Here is an 18,683-nt window from a genome sequence, read left to right on the forward strand (position 1 = left end):
CACTCTGTACCCTGTCGATACCGTATCCAGCGTGGGCCAAATGTGGCTGGAGGCTGGTAAGGTGGGAGTGGGAATGCGTGTGGGTGTGGCTGGGGAGTTGAGTTCAATGCATTGCTTGGACTGAGTTAGAACTGCAAAAGGCTATTATTCTATTGAAACTTCAGTTCAAGTGCAAATTAGTCTTCCTTGGTCTTTGGATTTGCCCCCTTTTGACAGCTATACAGCAGAAAAAGAAGCAATCCAGATTATCGGAAGATTGCCGCTGTCACCTGCCATCGCTGGGCCTTGTACCAGATCTGCCACTAAGCCCGAGCCGAGCCCTCGCGACTCCTCCGTCAGTCTCGGAGGCAACGACAATAACACTACGAATCCCATCTTCAATAAACTACCCATCCATCCATCCACATTCTCCAACCTATTACCGTCAATATGTCCAACCCCCTCGATACCGACGCCGGCTCCGAGCTCTTCAGCAGCTACGAGGCCGAGCTGAAACTGGTGCAAGCAGACTTGAGCCAGAAGCTGGACCAGATCCCCGATCTGGCAGGCGAGCCACGCAAAGCAGCAATAAGTCAAGCAGAGCGGGCTCTAGAGGAAGCCAACGAGCTGGTGAGAATGCCCCTATCTGGATCCGAATCCTCGACATGTCAATACTGACCCCCAATCCAGCTGGATCAAATGCGCCTCGAGAAGCAGAACATCCCCTCCGCAACCCGCACCAAAGTCAACCAACGCTTCCGCAACCACGAATCCGACATCGACTCCTCCAAGCGCAAACTGCAGTCCCTTACCAATGACCGCTCCGCCCTCTTCGGCTCCCGCTACTCAGACAACCCGAACGATGTACAGCTCGAGCAGAGACAGCAACTCCTGTCCGGAACCGACAGGCTAGATCGCAGCTCTCAGCGCTTGAAGAACAGCGCTGCGTTGGCGAATGAGACGGAGGCGATTGGGGCGAGTACGTTGGCGGATTTGCATAGGCAGAGAGAGACGATTCAGCATACGGGAGATATCTTGCATGAGAGTGAGGGTTATGTTGATAGGAGTGTGAAGACGCTGAGGGGGATGGCGCGTAGGTAAATCGTCCCTTGTCCCGAGTTGCAGACGCTCTGGATGGAGTATGCTAATGTTTCGACTAGGATGGCTACAAATCGGATTATAAGTATTGCAATCATTACGGTTTTGGTGCTGCTTATTATTGCTGTTATTTACAGCAAGTTCAAGTAGTGGCTCTTGGTGTGTCATTATGGCGTTTGGTGCTTTGGAGATACACTCTTTGCTTTGTTGTGTAGGAGTAAATCAGTTTAATGAAACCACTGTACATTCCCCCATGCTGTTACGGACCTTGGATGATTTACATGTCGTGGCTGTAGTGTGACCGTTTTTGGATAATGAGACCAGCCGAATGTTTCCAAATCTTCAAGGCATTGAAGAATATGTTGGCATTCAATGAGACTTAGACTCAAGGTTGTTCGAGCAGTGAGGCCAGCAGAGAGAAAGCAATCGAGGAGGCATTCATGTTGCGTTCTTACATGCTGTAGGATGACCAGAATGCGTTCCAAGTCCTTGACCGTCTTAGCAGTCGATCTCCTTCCCCTCTACTTTGCACTTAGGAGCCGATGTCCTTGATTCGCATTCATTCAAACAGGAAAAAGCGCAGAGAAATGTTACTGTGACAACTTCAAGCAGGAGGCATGATCAACCTGGACCACGACTGTTGTATTACTGTAAGCAAGCTCCATATCTGGGTATCATAAGCCACCAAGGCTCAATCCTCCACCAACGCCGTCGAATATGCAAAGTCTCTGTAATCTTCAACCCTTCAAGACACGACCCTCAACATACCAAACGTCAAGCTCAGCAAGAAACCCGTAAATACAGCAATCTGCCTCCTCCTCGACCATACTCCTCCCTCCCTAATAAGCCACCCAACACATCCAAGCGGCCACAAGAATCCCATAATATTGCCCCAAAGTAAATCATCCAAAGCGCCCCCATTGATTCCATCATCACCAAAGTCGAATCCCCCAGTGCCGCCACCAGCCCCAGCATTGCCCGCATTATCGTCAATCCAGGCATCTTCCATGCGTAGCAACGTCTCAGGAGAGGGCATAGTATCCGGTGTATGTATATTCGACTGTATAGACCTAAACTGCAGCCGCAGTTGATTTACCTCCGCGGCTGTAAACCCAGCAGACAGCAATCGCGAGAAGCCTCTAGGCGTAGTAGTCGTGCTTTTCGAGGGCGTAGACCCCCCATCTCTAGTCTCGCTCCTCTCCCTCTTCTTCGACTTGTCTGACGAAGCAGCAGCCGCAACAGCTTCAGCGGCAAGTTCGGCCGAAGTGAGCGCATCGCCGATTGAACAGTTGATGTAGACGCGTGGCGGCGGCGGTTCGACGGCTTTCCCTTTGCCCTTTGGATCTGCGGGTGGAGGGGGCAGAGAGGGGATCTTGAGGACATCTGCTAGGACATCGTCATCTTTGAGGAGTTTCCCGCTGTGGATGAATCGATATCGATGTTGCGATGTTGGTGGATCGAGTTTGGACCGCAGAAGATGCTTTAGAGCTATGACCGTCGTAGCATCCGGGTCGGGAATGTCGAGGAGTAGGTCGGGAATTGAAGTTGTGAACCGGACTGTGATGGGGAGAGGGGTTGGCTCCAGCTCTGCTCCTCGTTGAGGGGTTGGAGTGAGAAAGCTTGCTGCTGCCATCGTTAGAATGCAATGCAGTGGGGATTGGCCTTTTTCGTAGAGTTGGTGTGAAGATTAGCAGATTGCATGCTGCAAAACGAGCTCAAGGTGGTAAAGGAGCGAGCATCTCCGCTTCGGTTGTATGTTGACTGAGCCTAGTAGCTGCAGTCGATGTGGTGGTGATGATGAACCTCACAAGAGCAAGACAGTCATCGTCCCGAGCCGAGGGGCTAGTCCCTGTGGCATGTGGCAGGGGGTATCAACATCAACTCCTCTTTTGGGATGGACTTCATGGTCGACTTAAACGAGGATGTCTTGAAAGATACCGTACTTGACTCTACATATGAATCTCTTCTTCAAAAGATCAGCTCCGTATCTCTCACTTGTAGAGCCACAAATACTAAAGGATGAACCTTCCACTACCTTCCACGTCGGAGCGAAGTACAATGAGTCCGGCGGTAATAAAGCATAGGAAAGGTATTTGCTGGTAGAAAATTAGGGTGATGAAGAGATTGCAAACTTCTGCTGCTAAAGCAACGACGCCACGCGCAAAATGCAATGTTCCATGTGAAGAACAGAATTCTGAGAAGATCTCCGCTAGAAGATACTGCCAAAAAGGGACAGGTGAAGGTGACAAAAACAACAAACATATGCTGTTTCCTCCGGACTTTTTCTTCGTTTCCAAAGTAGACATTTTAGGTTAGAGTTGATATTTTGAACATCGATTGTCTGTATTGTTGCGATACTTCCAATCAAGTGCTTCACTTTTGTCACATTCGTACAAGTAGGCCTCCGTAATGACGCCATATTGTCTTTGAGCGCGTCCACAAATCGCAGTCAGCTTCATCATTTATTGATGACCAACAGTGTCTACCGCCGTGCCGCATTATCACCTTGTGGGGAAGCTTAAAAGAAGTTTTTGTCCTCCCGGCCAAGGTCTTTATGAATTCCCGTACTTCTCTCTTTCAACTGTCCAGAAACTGGCAAAACCGTGTTCCCAAAGTTCCCATTCAACCTGCCGGTTTCGGTGCTCGACATTTTACCCCAACTATGAGTAACAAGGGGAAAATCCAGCCTGCCAAAAGGGTAGCTGGTAGGAAGCAAGATGTATGGTATGTAGTAGCTCCTACTATGGCTTGTCTGATTTGATTTTGAGCAATCCTATGGTGGGGTAGTTTTGCGCGGGGTAACAAACATGGAGGGCATTGTTTACAGCCCACCTATTTACTTTGGAAGACATTCTCTGACAAGATGTACAGGACAATTGTCAATGAAGCTGCAGCAGCTTCTCCTGTCCAACCAATTGTCAACATGGGCCAAGGATTTTTCGGATATAACCCACCACAATTCATCCTAAATGCTGCGAAGGACGCGTTGAACAAGGTCGACTGCAATCAATATTCTCCCACGAGGGGTCGACCTCGCCTAAGGAAAGCAATTGCAGATGCATATTCGCCTCTATGGGGTAGGAAACTGGACCCAGAAACCGAGATCACAATCACAACAGGTGCAAATGAAGGTAGGGAAAAGACTTCCTAAGTTCTTAAAGGAGATTTTGCTGATACAGGGCAGGTATGTTAAGTGCTTTCATGGGATTCATTGAGGAAGGAGACGAGGTCATCGTTTTCGAGCCTTTCTTTGACCAGTAAGTATTTACCGAAATAATTGCCATTTGCCAAGTTCTCACGATTCGCAGATACATCAGCAACATTGAGATGCCAGGGGGCAAGATCGTTTATGTACCATTGCACCCACCTCCGAAAGGAGCTTCCCAAAATACCTCTTCCGCTGAGTGGACTGTTGACTTCGCCGAATTGGAGGCCGCCATTACTCCCAAAACCAAGATGATTGTCATCAACACCCCGCACAACCCTATCGGCAAGGTCTTCTCCAAAGAAGAACTGCTCAAAATTGGAGAACTCTGTGTCAAGAATCAGATCCTAATTCTCTCAGATGAAGTTTACGACCGTCTTTTCTATGTTCCATTTACCAGGATAGCTACTCTATCTCCTGAGATTGAGAGGCTTACTCTTACTGTTGGCTCCGCGGGAAAGAATTTCTACGCAACAGGCTGGCGAGTAGGTTGGTTGATTGGCCCTCCAGAGCTGATCCAATACGTTGCTGCTGCTCATACAAGGATTTGTTATTCCTCAGTATCGCCACTCCAAGAAGCAGCGGCTGTAGGATTCGAGCAAGCTGATGCCGAGAATTTTTGGGAAACTGCGAAAACGGAAATGAAAGACAAGATGGACACATTCAACACCATCTGGAAGGAATTGGATCTTCCATTTTCTGATCCAGAGGGTGGCTACTTTGTCTTGGTTAACATGAAGAAAGTCAAGATCCCAGCGGATTACCCCTTCCCTGCACAGGTCAAGGACAGACCAAGAGATTTCAAGCTCAGTTGGTTCTTGATCCAAGAAGTTGGTGTCGCGGCTATTCCACCTACGGAGTTCTACACTGATGAAAATGCGCACATTGGCGAGGATTGGCTGAGATTTGCGGTTTGCAAAGAAGATGAGGTTTTGGAGAGAGCAAAGGAAAGATTAAGAGATTTGAAGAAGTACATAGAATAGAAGAGCTGCTAGTATCAGTGACATCTCCAAATTACGCCTCTCAAACTCTATCCTAGGGAATCTGGGATTGAAGACAATTTTCATCCAACCAAACAACCTGAATTATGGTCGAACTGACAAGCAGATAAAAACTCTTCTTCTCATGTCTCTACTCTCAATTCAATCCCGCTTTTCTAGACGATCAGATAAGCAACCCTGCAAGATACATCTCCACCGCGACCGCGCATCACGTAATCCACAGTCTCGATCTGATTAGCCTTGCCGCAACGGCTCAAGGCTCCGAACTTGGGTCCGATGACTCCGTCTTTTTGATACTTTCATATATCAACCATGGACTCGTCCAAGCAAGGCTTCGAGTTTTCAAAAGGTGTTATCCTCAAGCCGTATGATCGGTAGTTCAGAGGGGTCTATTATCACCACTTTATCAACCGGCTCCCGAAAAGGACTAGTGCTTAACCTCAACTTCAACCTCTCTTCATACTGAATTTACTTAATTCAAAATGCCTCCCAAGGAGAACTCGGTTGGCTACCGCCGCAATGGCAAGAAACAGGCTTGTGAGCCGTGTCGGAAGGGAAAGCTTGGGTGTGACCACGGAGCACCATTCTGTGGAAGATGTGTACGACGGAAAACCACCTCGAAATGTATCTATCATCCGGCACCCATGACGAGAGGCCGAGGGCCTACGACTGCTCTCTCTGTCGTACAAGAACCTCCAGCGGATAAAGCCAACTCGTCTGTCTGCTTCAATTCGCCTCCAGCTTCAGCAACATTAAATCCCCCGTTCTTCTCGCCTCCGCTGTCCGTACCACGTGATGTTGTTACGAATGGAAACCCTCCTGGATATACCAGTATCACCGTCCAGACAACGGCTACTCAAACCACCAATACACCTTGTAGTTCCACGAACAGCCAGAACAGCGCCATGGGCCAGCCCAAGGGTCCTCTAGGGGCATGGAAGCATTCTGAATACCCACGTTCTCAAAAGTTCTACGGGCCCACAAGCTTCTCAGCCATATTTTCTGAAAACGACGCCAAAGTCAACAGAGACCTATTAGATATCGGAGAAGATAAGCGGAAACACCCTGGGGCTTGGATGTATGGCGAGCCTCTCTTCGGCTTCCACCGTCCAAACGGACCGACTGCGAGAGAGAAACAGACTTTGAGAGCCTTGTGGAATCTGCCTTCTAAGGAGACTATGGAAGCCCTCGTGACCGTTCCGCAGTCTCTGAGATGTCCGAGTCTCAATTTCAGGATGATGAGACACTGTGTCACGACTTTGTGGGCAACATTTGGATCCGAGTTAACTGCTCCTAGACCAGAAAAGCCGACGCTGGATTGGCGGGAAACTGCAGACGAACCACCGCCTTTACTTGCTATATCTGATGCTCTATTTGGTAACGAAGAGATGCCATTGCCTCCTGACCCCGATGATGGAACAGAGTGGTTGAATAACTTCACGGGACCCAACATCAGATTTGAAATGATGGGGATGTTGTTTTGTTTCTTCGGTTTAGCTTATCTGGCGTCGCAAGACTGGGATCCTATATTCAGTCATCCGGATAATCATGGTCGTGATAGGAAACAAGCTGCCTGGAGGATGAAAGAATGTGCTAATGTGTGTTTAACAATGTGCGATTATTCGGAAACGGTAAATTACTTGGTTACGGCACTGATTCTGAATATCAAACGGGTTGAAACGGGCTGCACTGGAGATGAGAGTGAGTGCCCTATTGGTGGATCTGTGGTAATTTCTGCAATAAAGCTGACTATTTCAAGCATATCAAATGAGGAGACTCCACGGCGATATGGTGACAACAGCAATCACCTCTGGCCTTCACAGGCTGCCAGAATATGGAACGACCAAAGTTACAGCTGCTTTAGAGTACAAACGGCGACTTTTCAGTAACATCTACTGCAGCGACAAGATCCACTCCTCCCTCAATGGTGTCCCGCCATTACTGACTCGTCAATTCTGCGATGTTCAACTATGTCTTGATCTTGCTGACGATGTACTCTTCGCACCTCCAGAGCAGCTCGATGAAGCTATCAGTAGACTCGGGTCAGAGGGCTGGAACCCGTCTGGTGTTTGCTATGAGATCTCAACTGTGCTTCGTGCAAGGACACTAATCCATATGATCCGAGAAGAAATCCTAGAATTGGCGCTCGGAATCAATGTCACTATCTCGGTAGAGCGTATCAAGTATGTGTGTCTCCCTTCTAGAATGCCTAGATTCTAACATCTTTTGTCAGTGAACTGCACGAGAAGTCCCAGCAAATGTTCGAATCCTTTCCCCAACAGTTGCACTACTACGACAAAGAAGGCATTGCCAAGAATAGCACCGGAAACCTGCTCTATGACCAAGCTTTTCTCAGCCTCCAACAACTCCAGAACAAGTTCCTAATCGACCGAGTCGCCAAAGCTCGTGGTCTTGAAAACGGTCAAGGGCTCCTCAATACAGCAATGGAGATGATCGACCTGTCCCTAATGTTCTGGAGCAAGAGAGACCAATTGATGGCTCACTCACACGGCTTCGATTGGATCATGACCTATTACGGCATCCCTTCCGCGGGTGTGATTTGCGTTGAGCTCTTGAAAACGTCCTCAGGACATAGTTCCGTGCAACTCTCTCGTTCCGACGCCATCCAAAAACTCACGCTCTTTATTGCATTCTTGGAATGGATTCGGCCTACAGATGGGAACTACACCCTTGCACAGCGACTGAGGAAGGTCGTGAGACAGGTACTGGATTATGTGCTTGATGTGGGGGTGAAGGACCCGGCACCGGATTTTGTAGCGGGTGGGGAACAGTTACAGTATGACCCTATGCCGGGGATGGGGTTTGATAATATGAACGATCTGGACTGGCTGAATACTATAGATTGGACGCAGGGGTCTTGGATAGATTTCAATTGATAAAACAAGAGAAGACTATTCGTGCTTACGAGACATGGATTTTGAGGGGTAGGCCTGGGACATAACTTATGCTCTAGAATCCTGAATCTAGGGGCAATTTTCTTTGGCCAAGGGCCGAAAAGTAACAGGTCGGCCACCAAATTTCATCCGGGCTCTCCCCAACTAGTTGGCTGGATCTCATGACACCGAAGCTGTCCACAATTGATGTGTTAATATCTTTCATTGATCTTGTCTTAAAAGGCAACGCGAAGTGAAAAAAGAGAAGGGCATCTGGCATGGGCGATGCAGAATTTTACGAGAAACCCCAAGCTCGTGAAAGTTCAACGGAGAGGGACAACAGCGCACAATAAAACAAACGAGCTCTGACATTCGTGTTCTAAGTTTTATCTCATTCTCTGTTCTCATTGTCTGCTCGCATTCTGATACCTCAAGGGTGCCTAAGTACATGAATAGGCAATCCTCTGTCCCATACTCCCATAATTTCTAGACCCAGGAACTCACACTTCAGTACTTGTAAGTTCATTAAAGTCTGACACCACCTTTGGAAATACCCATTATCTTGAGTACCGGCAGACGGAGTGGTTCCACGGGTGTGGGAGGTTTTGGAGCCCCAATCCGCCTTTCTGAGACCTTATCAATATTCTCCGATAGTGATGCCAGATAAAGCTTTCTATCACGCTCGTACATGATGAGACGTTTCTTATATGTCTTTTTGATCCAGTTAAATATATTCTTAAACCCGTCCTCGACGATTTCTTTCGCTACAGGGTCGTCACTTTCATGTTCATCCAGTTCGACGAACTCGAGATCCCCGTCGGTGGGAGGCAAGTCACAGCCTCGTTTAACTACTATTATGACTTCTTCAATGTCTCTGTGGAGGTCGAAAAAAACTTCCAGATAGAATAACGGCCCGGCCATATCCCGTATAACGTCTGTGGTGTCGTAGCGGACCTTTAGCTCGTTTGCGTTGAATGCGACCGACTTCAGTGACTGGATTCGAGGTAATCGTGAACAAGATTCACGCCAGTATGAATCGTCAACGGCGTGATTATCCTTCTCGGATATCCGTGGACAAGTCCAGTAGATGGTGTCAGCGAAAATTTTGATGTAATCAGGCACAAGGTGACTGAAGGGGGTGGCAGTCCAACGGTAAGCTTGCCCATCCAAGTACTCCATCTTGTACATGGTACTGCGTAGGGGTTGATAGAAGGATCGACATGCCTTACGACTCTCAAGACAGGCTAGGAGGACTGGGGGAAGCGTCGGCGTGACCTTCTGTATAAGAATGCTTTTGCGGGTTTCTCCATGTGGATGACTTTGCCCTGTCTGGTCAGTATCGAAAACTTCGTGCATCACGACAACTCTTGGCAGTCTTGCGATGGCTCTCCATATCTCGACACGAATTCTACAGTCGCAATATAGTCAGCAGCTGTACGAGATGGTAGGGCACTCGGATGGGAGTTAATCCTCAAGAACTTACTCTCCTGGCAATCTAGGAAAGAAAATAAAAGAATCGAGCTTGTCTTTTTGAAGGGTATCGGAAACCGTGGAATTATCATTCAACGAAAATGCATGAAGAGCACGTTCAACGAAACTCGTTATAGCATCCATAGACTCTTTCTTGGCAGGGGAGTAAGAAGTTATTCTGCGTTTGATGACCTCAGTGTACTGTATTTGATAAGATATCGTTGGTGTGTGAGCTTTGGAGTCTTGCTCCTTTTCAGACTTCTTGGTAGGCAACTGTGGAAGGATGGCTAGGCTCTTATGTTCTCGAAGACGTTCAGTACATTCGGTGGCGGAGTAAGCGAGGCCAATCACGCTAGTGGGGTAAACAAAGCAGGCAGGCGCTGGGTAGCAAACATCAAACAAAGAAACTCCGTTCCAAAAATAAGTGAATGTCAACGGGGTCGGATGAATGAAAGGTTTTGCCCTTATCGTCATGATTCGGACCAAAATAGCTTCCTCACCATCAGCACAAAGACAGCAACCGCTTGGACAAGGCATACGGGTTGCAAGAAATGAATATCTAAGCTTTTGGCTATTGTCATCTCAGGTAAGGCTATTAAAAGCCACAGAAGACACTTAAAGGTGACAAATGTCAGGGTTTCAATCTACAGCCAATTGACTGTCGGTTTGTTGTCAGCTTGCCTCGTACTAGAGGTAAATGAGCCACGGTCACTTCAGTATTATTGTCTGAGGATTTGTGCAGAGTATTTAACATTCCCAAAGTCGGATATTTCCCAGGTATAGTACATGTCCATCCATGAATCACCATTTGTCCAATAACCTCTGGATCTCCATCATCATCACAACGCACTCATGATATTCCAGGTCATTTTCAGTTACGTCTCCTGCCCCTCTTGTCCCCCCAGCCATCATTTTCCTGCTTCAACTCAGACCATGCTCAGTGCTCACCCATCGGTCGGAGACCATTAATCGAAAACAATCCCTAGATTCGAACACCTTCCCGAGTCAGACCCATGCGTCTGAAAGAAGGGATCTTGAAATCGGCCTTCTTGATTATTGGCACATCGAAGCCAAGGGTGGCCAAGACCGTTAGGTCGGATGGTCGATTGGCAAGCTTTGCAAGTGCATTTTGCATTTCATCATCCAATACCGAGTATGTTCCATCCTCCAAATCAATCATTTCAAGAGATCCTCCAAGTTGGTCTTGAGTAACGCGCTGCGGGCGGGAATCGCTGGATTGGCTGTGGTACTCAGAGCTCTCTTGTTGGTCATCCGTACTCATTGTGTCTGCTATGAAAATATCGAGAGGTGGTGCGAGTCTATCCACGAAGATGAATTTTGCGGCAGGGAAGGTCCAAGCCAAAACCTTGAGCCATTTGTACGCACCACGTTTAGCATTCTTGAGGTCCGTGGTATTGAAGGCAATGTTGATGACGTTGAGGCAGGCACGACCATTGTGGAAAGTGACATTTGCCTTGGCAGCCTCGAATGTTTCATCTCTGCACTTCGAATTGAAGTAAACGATATCACTAGATGTCATCAAAACTTCTCCATACATATTCTTGGGTGTCAAAGAGGCTATGGGACTTCCAAAATCGTATTCTGGTTGGATATGTAGGTATAATACAGGTTTGAGGGCCTCCAAAGCCATCGCTCTAGTCTCAGAAGAAGCGTAGAGAACTGCAAGATTGGCGACAGAAGAAGGTATAGCAGCAAGTGAGTATGAGTTTGCTAGTACCATGAGAATACGAGGGGCGTTGCAAGCTTCTTTGACGATTTGGTGGCGCAATTCGAGAGGAAGTCTGCGAAAGCAGGTGGAGGTATTGAACGGGATCTCATCTGCCTTTATACCTTCTATACCCTCTTGAATAGACAGCTGAACCATATTGTTATCGGAGTTGATGATCATGGACGGGACAGAAGTGGCATCGGCGCCGGATGGTATCATGATAGGCAGCGATGTCGTCGTAGGGAGGTGAGAGGCTGGCAACTCGCTCGAGGAAGGAAGAGGAAGCAATCTCTTATTGTCGTCTGGTTTTGTGGGGTTTGCAGTCAAATTCTGTTGAAGAACTGTCGCGGATCTTGGGTGTGTTTGTTTTGAGGTTGTTTTCTGGGGGCGTTGTGTGCGCTGCACGAGCATTTATACCTTAGCTCGCTTAGTTGCGTGCAATGTTGATTTCGTGGCTGGTACAAGAACAACAGTGAATGCTTTGCGGCGACACTTGCTTGAAGGTGAATAGCGACAGACACGACACATTGGTATCATTCTACACGATTTCAGATTTTACTTCGCCCCTTCAGCTCACGCAGGTTGAAGCAGGCCGTCAATCTCATTCATCGCAACGAAGATGAGTGCAATGGCAACCTTTAGACAACCTATACCTCTGTCTGTAGACTCAAAACATATCTCTCCGTCTTGTTCCAGCTAAATTTCACCTAGATACAAAGCGGCTTACCTAGCCATCAAAGAAAAGAATAGCAAGACCTCCAAATCTGTCCTCGGAGCATCAAGTGGTAAGTGCAAGATCTGCATGTGGTAGTCAAATAACATCAATGATGAACAAGCATGTAACGGCTCTTTGACATACATCTGCTCTTGAAAGTTGCCATTAAAAGTTTAAGACACTGGTCAATTTTGGTCCGGCTCACTCCTGGCACTGCTAGTATCTTCTGACAGGAAAAACACGGATCTCAGCTGCTCTTCAGTAGTTTTAAAAATTCCAGTTCTGAACTTTTGTCTCTCATCCAAGTAGCAGCAACATTAGGGGGGGAAAGCACTAATCAACCACCGAGCTGCAGCATTGCGAACCCTCGCTCAAGCTTCTCCAGCTCGCATACCACATCCTGGTACACTGCAGCTTTCAATTTCTCATTTCCTAGATCACTCGTCCCCTGGCCAAAATCACAGTTCAGGCATTTCCTTACGATCTTCCCGTAGGTATATCCCATCGATGAGCTTATGGTCTCACTCAAACGGACCGCAACAAGAAAGTCCGAGAGGGCATTACACTGACCATTTATCAGGTCATTACTGTTGTACAGGCTCCGAAGTGGTGCTTGAAAAGCGAGTTCGATCAGCACCACCGCCAAACTGAAGAGATAGGAATTGCGGATCATATGACCCACGACATTATCCACGTCCTGATTTTCGTTTCCGATTACTTTGGTTGATGTCGCGGACCCGACTTGAACATTGAGGTGTGGTGATGAAATGGATGCCGAATTGTCGAATTTCCCATGCCGAAAAAAAACCACGTCCTCTCCATGCCAAAATCGTTTTAACAGAGGCGTTGCGTGGAATTGTAAGACTGCTTCTGCAAGTCGAGTTGCTAGCCTCAGTCGTTCGTACTCCAAAAACTGTTCAGACTCTGCTTTCCCTTCCATTAATCCGATAATCGAGGCAAGCGATTCTGGTTGTGTATAATCGTGTACCGCAACTGGAGCTGCAAAGTAAACAAGATGCTTACAAGGACCAGATTTCTGGAAGTACCCTAAATACTTATTTTCTGGGACGCGCGAGTAGCTGCAGGACTTTCGGAGTTGATGGCAGAAGTCATGTTGTACGCAGAAATCGGGAAGCGACGAGTGTTGCTGTGCCTCGCTCGTCACTGATAGGCAAGAGGATGCTTTCACCTGGAGACTTGTCGCGGGTGTAAGAGTGCTAGAGCAAAAGTCTGGTTCCCGAATGATCGAGCAGATCGGCGGTACCTGCACAAAGCGTACGCTTTTCTGTCTTTTCGCCTTCTCCCGAGGCTGCTGACTCTGCGTCTCATTTGCTATCTCCAGGTTCCGCGTTAGAGTTCGAGGTAAACTCGACGATCCGTCTGCTTGTACGATCACCTTGTGCATATCGTTCAGCGAGCTTTCCAGAAAAGAGGATTCTACTGCAATCCACTAATGATTGAATATTCAGTTGCGGCCTATACATTGTTTGGAAATAGTAACAGAATGGAGGAGAATAGCCTCACCACAGGCTCCAAAGTTGCAAATGCCCCACGCCGATCGTGTGTGAAGGCAATGTTGAAGCGAACAAACGACTCCTCTGAATCTGTTGATCCGATATTTTTTGGTAATAGCTGGAATTGTGCATAGTGCTCTGTGTGATGTTGACAGGCGGTCCCAATGGCATCATACAGCTGCGCAGAAGCTCTTTGGATCAACTTTGACTCTGCAATCTTTTTCGGCGAAAATGCTGTTGCCACTTGCGATTTCAGTCTATCATCCTGCTGCTTCTCAAATCTCGTGGTCTGCTTCGCCAAGGTGCGGAAGTCCTGGTTGAGCTTTCGAAGGTCGTCAAGATATTCCGTGAGTCGTGATTCGGAAAAACAGAACTTCAGCTTCTTTTGTATTCGACACCGCCATGCTTTATCCCCAAATGACCGTATCTAGTTAATCAAAGACCATTTCAGTCGATGTTCCATGAAGTCGGACAATAGAATGAGCTTCGCGTATTCTTACCGGCATTGATTCCTGCAAAACTGCACCAAAACTCTCAGCATCTGCTTCGATAGACTTGAGCTTCTCCATAATCATTTGCATCGTAGCTTCACAAGCCTCTTTTGCACTTCCCAGTGGCTCAATGAGCCTCCTCTTTAACGCCTCATCGCTCCAGGAAGGGTGGTCTTTCTCCTGTAACATCTCTTTAGCCGATTGTCGATTTGTCAATGTCGTCAACAGTATTTGGCACTCGTTCATGAAGATTGTCTTTTGAACCTTTAGTCGCTTCTGGTAGGAATCGAGTTCCGGTGCATACTTTTTGAATCTCTTAAAAGGCTTGAAAACATCGTCATAGTGCTCGGCTGCCGATATAAGTAGAGGGAGCACTCCAAAAACAACCCCGACCACTTCTAGCCCCGACATCGCGATGTTCAAATCCTGTTGTTGAGTTGAAGCTTTTGCTGGAGAAATGTCTCTGATAATGAGGGAGGATTGATTTGCATTGTTCATTCATCATTCAGCCTTCGTTGCAGCCCTAAGGGCTGTGTGCATGCATATATGCACACCTGCTTCCCGACACGGGGGCTGTGCAGTGCCACTGCCTCCCTGGGTTTTGGTGCAGCCTTGTCAAACACGATATCATTTCAACGCCAGGATATTCGGCCAATTCTTATTCCATCAATGATCGGATAGGCATCATCACCAACAAATTATAGACTCGGGAGGTACGTTTCCAGATTTTTGCCAAATAGCTTCTGGACTGATCGTCACCTATGCAGAGCTAGAGAACCAAATTCAAGACACGAAAGAGCTTCTAAAGAGAGAGAAGAGGCCCTGACCGAGTGCCTGAAAATCCACAAAGCTAATGCCTAAATAATTGAAGAATCCAACAGAACTTTCATTGAGGACGCCATCGTCTCTACGATGCCAGATTCATCGCAACTGTGTAGTAGTCAATCGTCTACTGCACCTTGGCAACCAGTGTGTGATACATTAACAGGATGGCTTGATGGGACATCGACTCAATTCACAACGGATGGTAATGATGACCAGGCTACTCAAGAACCAGCTGGCTTTGCCTGGAGTCTGTATCATCACACTCTCCAGCTCTTCTCACTACTACTTCCACCTATGTTGGAACATATCTCAAGCTTTGATCCACAACATAGAAAAAAAAGCGAAAAATCTCTCAAGAAGTCGTTAGGAAAATTGTTCCTCTGGGGTAGCAGCTTTGAAGATGGAAAACTCGAAAGCGTGCTGGAAGAATCTGAAAGCTTGAGAGACACAGTAATGGAGTCTTTTGCCGCCGTCGACAGGATTTTATTACTCAGTATGTCATTGGATAATCATAAAACTGCTAGCCATACTAACACATCTGGCAGAAATACCACCGATATGCTTGAGAAAACCTAGCGCATCAGAAAATCCAAGGATCAAACAAGAGATGCACGACCTGAGCATTTGGGTTGAAAAGGCACGCGTGGTCACGGAGATTGATTATGAAAGCGACGACTCATCAGCAAGTTTGGATACACAAGAAGACTTTCCCACAGTCATCGGTTCTTTGGGAGACTATGTAGGGGACCTCATGGAGCTTCTTCCGTCCATGGAAACGACCCTCAAGTCCTTGAATTGGCAGGATGTTGAGGATCGGCCGAACCAGCAGGTCGAATTCCAAATCTCGGGTCCTGCACAGCCATACGTCTTAAAAGTGTACGACAAGTTTCCATTGGCTGACATGCACTTGATGCATCGCCTGGGTGAGGCTAATTGGCAGCGGCACATCTCCTTGCGGGCATTTCACAATCAAGAAGACAGCGAAATTGCTCACCAACTTCCAAAGATCGCATTTTCCGAGTTTCACGACTCTGGTCTTGGATCTTCACTTCCAGCACGATCATCATATGCAGCCACGGTTGCATCCCATTCATCCTTTCGGAGTACCACAGACGACAAAGATAGCGGGACGCTCCGAGTGCCTCCCACTCCCAAGGAAGTGTTCGAGGGTGAACCCTTCAATTGTCAAATCTGCGGGCAAGTCTTAACCGACATCAGGAACCGTGTGGACTGGAGGTGAGATGCTAGCACTTACAAAGTCGAAAGCAAATCTAACAGCAGCACAGGCGGCACGTTTTTGTAGATCTCAAACCTTACCTGTGTACCTCTCCAGGTTGTAAGGACGAGTTCAAGACATTTGCAACTCGAAAGCAATGGCAAGAACACGAATTTGGCCAGCATCGGTTTAATCGACACTGGGCCTGTTCAGCATGTCAACACAAATCTGGAACTCCAGAAGACTGGCATGAGCATTTGCTTCAGGCTCATAAAGTCGTCTCCACCTATCCCAAACATCCTCTTGATGCGCGGTATTTCGAAGTTCGTGAGACAATACCAGTTGAATCAATGCCTTGCCCGCTCTGTTTGGAGGTCCCTGGGAAGTCTCAAAGAGACTTCGCGACACATGTTGGGAAACATATGGAAGACATTGCACTGGCGGCATTGCCTCGAGAAGGAGAGTTTTCGGACACCGAATCAGACTCTTCAGATATGCTAGACATCCCTGACCATTCGAGATTTTCAGCTAGTGGTTATCTTTCGGGAGTTATTACTCCAGGATTTGAGGGTGGCAACGTTCCTCGGTCTCAAACGACATTCGAGCCAGCTGCAATGACTTCATCTCAATTTGGAAACCAAGATACAAGACCATACTATGATGATGGATACACCTCAGCTGCGGAAGAAGCTACAATTCCGACTCCAAAGACTGAACAAACAGAAAGTACAACAAGCAAGGCAGGGGCAGTTTACAGAGCCATGCCTCCACCACGCCATCCTAGCATTCTCCGACGCACTTCTGTGTACGATAGTGATCTCCCATCTGACCCAGGGATATCAGTAGACCATTATGAACAAGAAACACGATTAGAATACCACGAGGAAGTACGATCTCAGCTACCAAGTGTGGATCGCTATCCAATATCTGATGCTCCTAGGAGCGAAGCAGCAAACAGCGGACGACGTAAGCAGAGCTTCTATGAGCAGCAATCGTCTGCTAAAGTTCGAGATGGTGTCAACTTTGAAGAGCATGGGCAGAATGACAAGGAATTACCTCTGTCTAGTCATGGACATCCAGGTTCTACACAGGACCAGAGCGGTGCAAAGCAACTCGACCCGTCTCTCACCTTGCCACCTCTTGTCGATGTACTTGGTGTCAATTGGAACGATTCAAGGCCAGTCAAGACCACGAAGAAACTCAGCTTGAGCGATTATGCAACTTGGCGAAAGAAGAAAGACTCTTCTAAGGTAGCCAAGCCCGTGGAGGGGAGTAGTCCAAATCTTGCTACACCAGATGTTAAGCCCAAGGATCTGGAGGCAAGAGGAGATCGAGCGACAATATCGACTATTGAGCCTAGCACAGCAGAGTCCTACGGCAAATCCACGGACAGTGAACTCAGCGCAAGCCGATGCCAATGGGAGGGATGCAACAAAACGTTTATTAGTGCTGCCTATTTAAATAGGCACATGCTGAGACATACTCGACCTTATCAGTGCCGAGACTGCGAAAATCGATACGCAAGTCAGAGGGACTTGGCACGACACATGTCATCTCATCATACTCCAGAGGTCTTCAAGTGTCCTCACGAATCATGTACTTTCAAGGCAATACGTAAGGACAACTTGCGGCGGCATATGGACAAGAAACACGATCGTTTTGTCCCATAGGCTTACAGCTGGAGGGATGTTTAATAACGTAGCAGTCCTAATAGCAGGTGGGGAATATCAAATTTATCAAGCAATTACATATATTCCAGTCCAACATTCCCAAAAGACACCGTAGAAGTCAGTCAGTCACAAAGTTTCCTCTATGGAGACATAGAGGATGAATGATGCAAACCGGAAAACGAGTACACACAAAACCCAGGAATTAAGCGAACAAAACAAAACAAACCCACACTCTCACACTTATCACCCATTCTCAGGTAACTAACACCACCTGCACCTGCCTCTTCAAAAGCACAAAAAGCCTGGTACGAAACTCGCAAACTATTCAAGACGGCTCGAAGAAAGGTTAGAGAGTAACAGCCTCCTAGCACTCACGTAGCCCTCCTCTATGAGGCAGACATCTACCATATTTATTTTGCGTGCCTTTTTGATTCAATAAATCTAACGATCTCGGAATGTAGGACACTGGGCATCAACCAAGGAGGCAAGGAAAGGATACCGAGGCTGAGGTTTGGGGAGATTGCTTCAACATATAAGCATACACTGGCAATATAAGTTATAAGGTGCTAGTCTTGAGGTTCAGAATTGGGCGCCTTGAGGATGAGGAGAGGAGTCTTGTGCTGTACATGATTCTAGTGTTTGAGAAATATCGAGGATCACTGATTGGAAGGGCATGACAGCCTCAGAGGCAGCAGCAGCAGCAGTAGCAGCAGTCTCATTCAGCAGTCCAGACTTTACAAATTTCATCCCTATCCTGCGTACGCCCACACTTACACACGCAAGGTGTAAAGCAGAAAAGAGCCAATCGGAGTATTATTTTCTTTTTGTCATTCATGAATATATGTCTGTATGCATGCATGCTAGCTACTGCTCGCG

At 47.4% G+C, this 18,683-nt stretch overlaps 8 protein-coding genes across 10 annotated transcripts; 4 read left to right on the forward strand and 4 right to left on the reverse strand.

Annotated features, from left to right (window-relative positions):
- The first annotated feature begins 361 nt into the window (after positions 1 to 361).
- ONS95_006000 (uncharacterized protein) lies at positions 362 to 1,701 on the forward strand. The gene is made up of 2 exons (XM_058499435.1): positions 362 to 609; positions 670 to 1,701. The coding sequence occupies exons 1-2, from the start codon at positions 430 to 432 to the stop codon at positions 1,078 to 1,080; spliced, it is 591 nt and encodes a 196-aa protein (XP_058350479.1). The 5' UTR covers positions 362 to 429; the 3' UTR covers positions 1,081 to 1,701.
- On the reverse strand, positions 1,702 to 3,406 carry ONS95_006001 (uncharacterized protein). Its single transcript, XM_058499436.1, has 2 exons — positions 3,338 to 3,406; positions 1,702 to 3,271 (listed from the first exon to the last, which is right to left on the reverse strand). The coding sequence occupies exon 2, from the start codon at positions 2,708 to 2,710 to the stop codon at positions 1,823 to 1,825; it is 888 nt and encodes a 295-aa protein (XP_058350480.1). The 5' UTR covers positions 2,711 to 3,271; positions 3,338 to 3,406; the 3' UTR covers positions 1,702 to 1,822.
- Positions 3,407 to 3,631: 225 nt separating this feature from the next.
- ONS95_006002 (uncharacterized protein) lies at positions 3,632 to 5,265 on the forward strand (the record flags this gene model as incomplete). The annotated part of the gene is made up of 4 exons (XM_058499437.1): positions 3,632 to 3,801; positions 3,949 to 4,208; positions 4,262 to 4,334; positions 4,386 to 5,265. The coding sequence occupies 4 exons, from the start codon at positions 3,632 to 3,634 to the stop codon at positions 5,263 to 5,265; spliced, it is 1,383 nt and encodes a 460-aa protein (XP_058350481.1).
- Positions 5,266 to 5,765: 500 nt separating this feature from the next.
- On the forward strand, positions 5,766 to 8,180 carry ONS95_006003 (uncharacterized protein; the record flags this gene model as incomplete). Its single annotated transcript, XM_058499438.1, has 3 exons — positions 5,766 to 6,984; positions 7,043 to 7,466; positions 7,517 to 8,180. 3 exons carry the CDS (start codon positions 5,766 to 5,768, stop codon positions 8,178 to 8,180), a joined length of 2,307 nt encoding a protein of 768 aa, XP_058350482.1.
- Positions 8,181 to 8,562: 382 nt separating this feature from the next.
- On the reverse strand, positions 8,563 to 9,791 carry ONS95_006004 (uncharacterized protein; the record flags this gene model as incomplete). Its single annotated transcript, XM_058499439.1, has 2 exons — positions 8,563 to 9,585; positions 9,661 to 9,791. 2 exons carry the CDS (start codon positions 9,789 to 9,791, stop codon positions 8,703 to 8,705), a joined length of 1,014 nt encoding a protein of 337 aa, XP_058350483.1. The 3' UTR covers positions 8,563 to 8,702.
- A 744-nt stretch (positions 9,792 to 10,535) lies between these two features.
- On the reverse strand, positions 10,536 to 11,761 carry ONS95_006005 (uncharacterized protein). Its single transcript, XM_058499440.1, has one exon. The coding sequence runs from the start codon at positions 11,593 to 11,595 to the stop codon at positions 10,630 to 10,632; it is 966 nt and encodes a 321-aa protein (XP_058350484.1). The 5' UTR covers positions 11,596 to 11,761; the 3' UTR covers positions 10,536 to 10,629.
- A 156-nt stretch (positions 11,762 to 11,917) lies between these two features.
- On the reverse strand, positions 11,918 to 14,648 carry ONS95_006006 (uncharacterized protein). 3 transcript variants are annotated; one of them, XM_058499442.1, is made up of 4 exons: positions 14,401 to 14,648; positions 14,106 to 14,351; positions 13,616 to 14,032; positions 11,918 to 13,541 (listed from the first exon to the last, which is right to left on the reverse strand). In XM_058499442.1, the coding sequence occupies exons 2-4, from the start codon at positions 14,340 to 14,342 to the stop codon at positions 12,429 to 12,431; spliced, it is 1,767 nt and encodes a 588-aa protein (XP_058350486.1). In that variant the 5' UTR covers positions 14,343 to 14,351; positions 14,401 to 14,648; the 3' UTR covers positions 11,918 to 12,428. The 3 variants fall into 3 exon arrangements, with proteins under 3 accessions (XP_058350486.1, XP_058350487.1, XP_058350485.1); XM_058499443.1 differs by having other exon boundaries at positions 14,106 to 14,276; positions 14,401 to 14,582; XM_058499441.1 differs by having other exon boundaries at positions 14,106 to 14,648.
- Positions 14,649 to 14,742: 94 nt separating this feature from the next.
- On the forward strand, positions 14,743 to 18,357 carry ONS95_006007 (uncharacterized protein). Its single transcript, XM_058499444.1, has 4 exons — positions 14,743 to 14,809; positions 14,864 to 15,414; positions 15,467 to 16,157; positions 16,208 to 18,357. The coding sequence occupies exons 2-4, from the start codon at positions 15,009 to 15,011 to the stop codon at positions 17,805 to 17,807; spliced, it is 2,697 nt and encodes an 898-aa protein (XP_058350488.1). The 5' UTR covers positions 14,743 to 14,809; positions 14,864 to 15,008; the 3' UTR covers positions 17,808 to 18,357.
- The last annotated feature ends 326 nt before the right edge of the window (positions 18,358 to 18,683 follow it).

This window comes from Cadophora gregata, assembly GCF_030347475.1.
Source record: "Cadophora gregata isolate MNR1 chromosome Unknown scaffold_17, whole genome shotgun sequence".
In the NCBI taxonomy this organism is placed as follows: Eukaryota; Fungi; Ascomycota; class Leotiomycetes; order Helotiales; family Ploettnerulaceae; genus Cadophora; species Cadophora gregata.

What these genes read in the sequence shown, in the direction of transcription:
- ONS95_006007 (XM_058499444.1), top strand. Translation starts at nt 15,009, where the DNA reads ATGCCAGATTCATCGCAACTGTGTAGTAGTCAATCGTCTACTGCACCT. An exon ending in CGACAGGATTTTATTACTCA is followed by an intron (nt 15,415 to 15,466) that starts GTATGTCATTGG and finishes CACATCTGGCAG; the next exon opens with AAATACCACCGATATGCTTG. An exon ending in AGGAACCGTGTGGACTGGAG is followed by an intron (nt 16,158 to 16,207) that starts GTGAGATGCTAG and finishes ACAGCAGCACAG; the next exon opens with GCGGCACGTTTTTGTAGATC.
- ONS95_006001 (XM_058499436.1), bottom strand. Translation starts at nt 2,710, where the DNA reads ATGGCAGCAGCAAGCTTTCTCACTCCAACCCCTCAACGAGGAGCAGAG.
- ONS95_006006 (XM_058499441.1), bottom strand. Translation starts at nt 14,594, where the DNA reads ATGAACAATGCAAATCAATCCTCCCTCATTATCAGAGACATTTCTCCA. An exon ending in TTTTGCAGGAATCAATGCCG is followed by an intron (nt 14,033 to 14,105) that starts GTAAGAATACGC and finishes TTGATTAACTAG; the next exon opens with ATACGGTCATTTGGGGATAA. An exon ending in TTGCAACTTTGGAGCCTGTG is followed by an intron (nt 13,542 to 13,615) that starts GTGAGGCTATTC and finishes TTCAATCATTAG; the next exon opens with TGGATTGCAGTAGAATCCTC.
- ONS95_006000 (XM_058499435.1), top strand. Translation starts at nt 430, where the DNA reads ATGTCCAACCCCCTCGATACCGACGCCGGCTCCGAGCTCTTCAGCAGC. An exon ending in TAGAGGAAGCCAACGAGCTG is followed by an intron (nt 610 to 669) that starts GTGAGAATGCCC and finishes CCCCCAATCCAG; the next exon opens with CTGGATCAAATGCGCCTCGA.
- ONS95_006005 (XM_058499440.1), bottom strand. Translation starts at nt 11,595, where the DNA reads ATGATACCATCCGGCGCCGATGCCACTTCTGTCCCGTCCATGATCATC.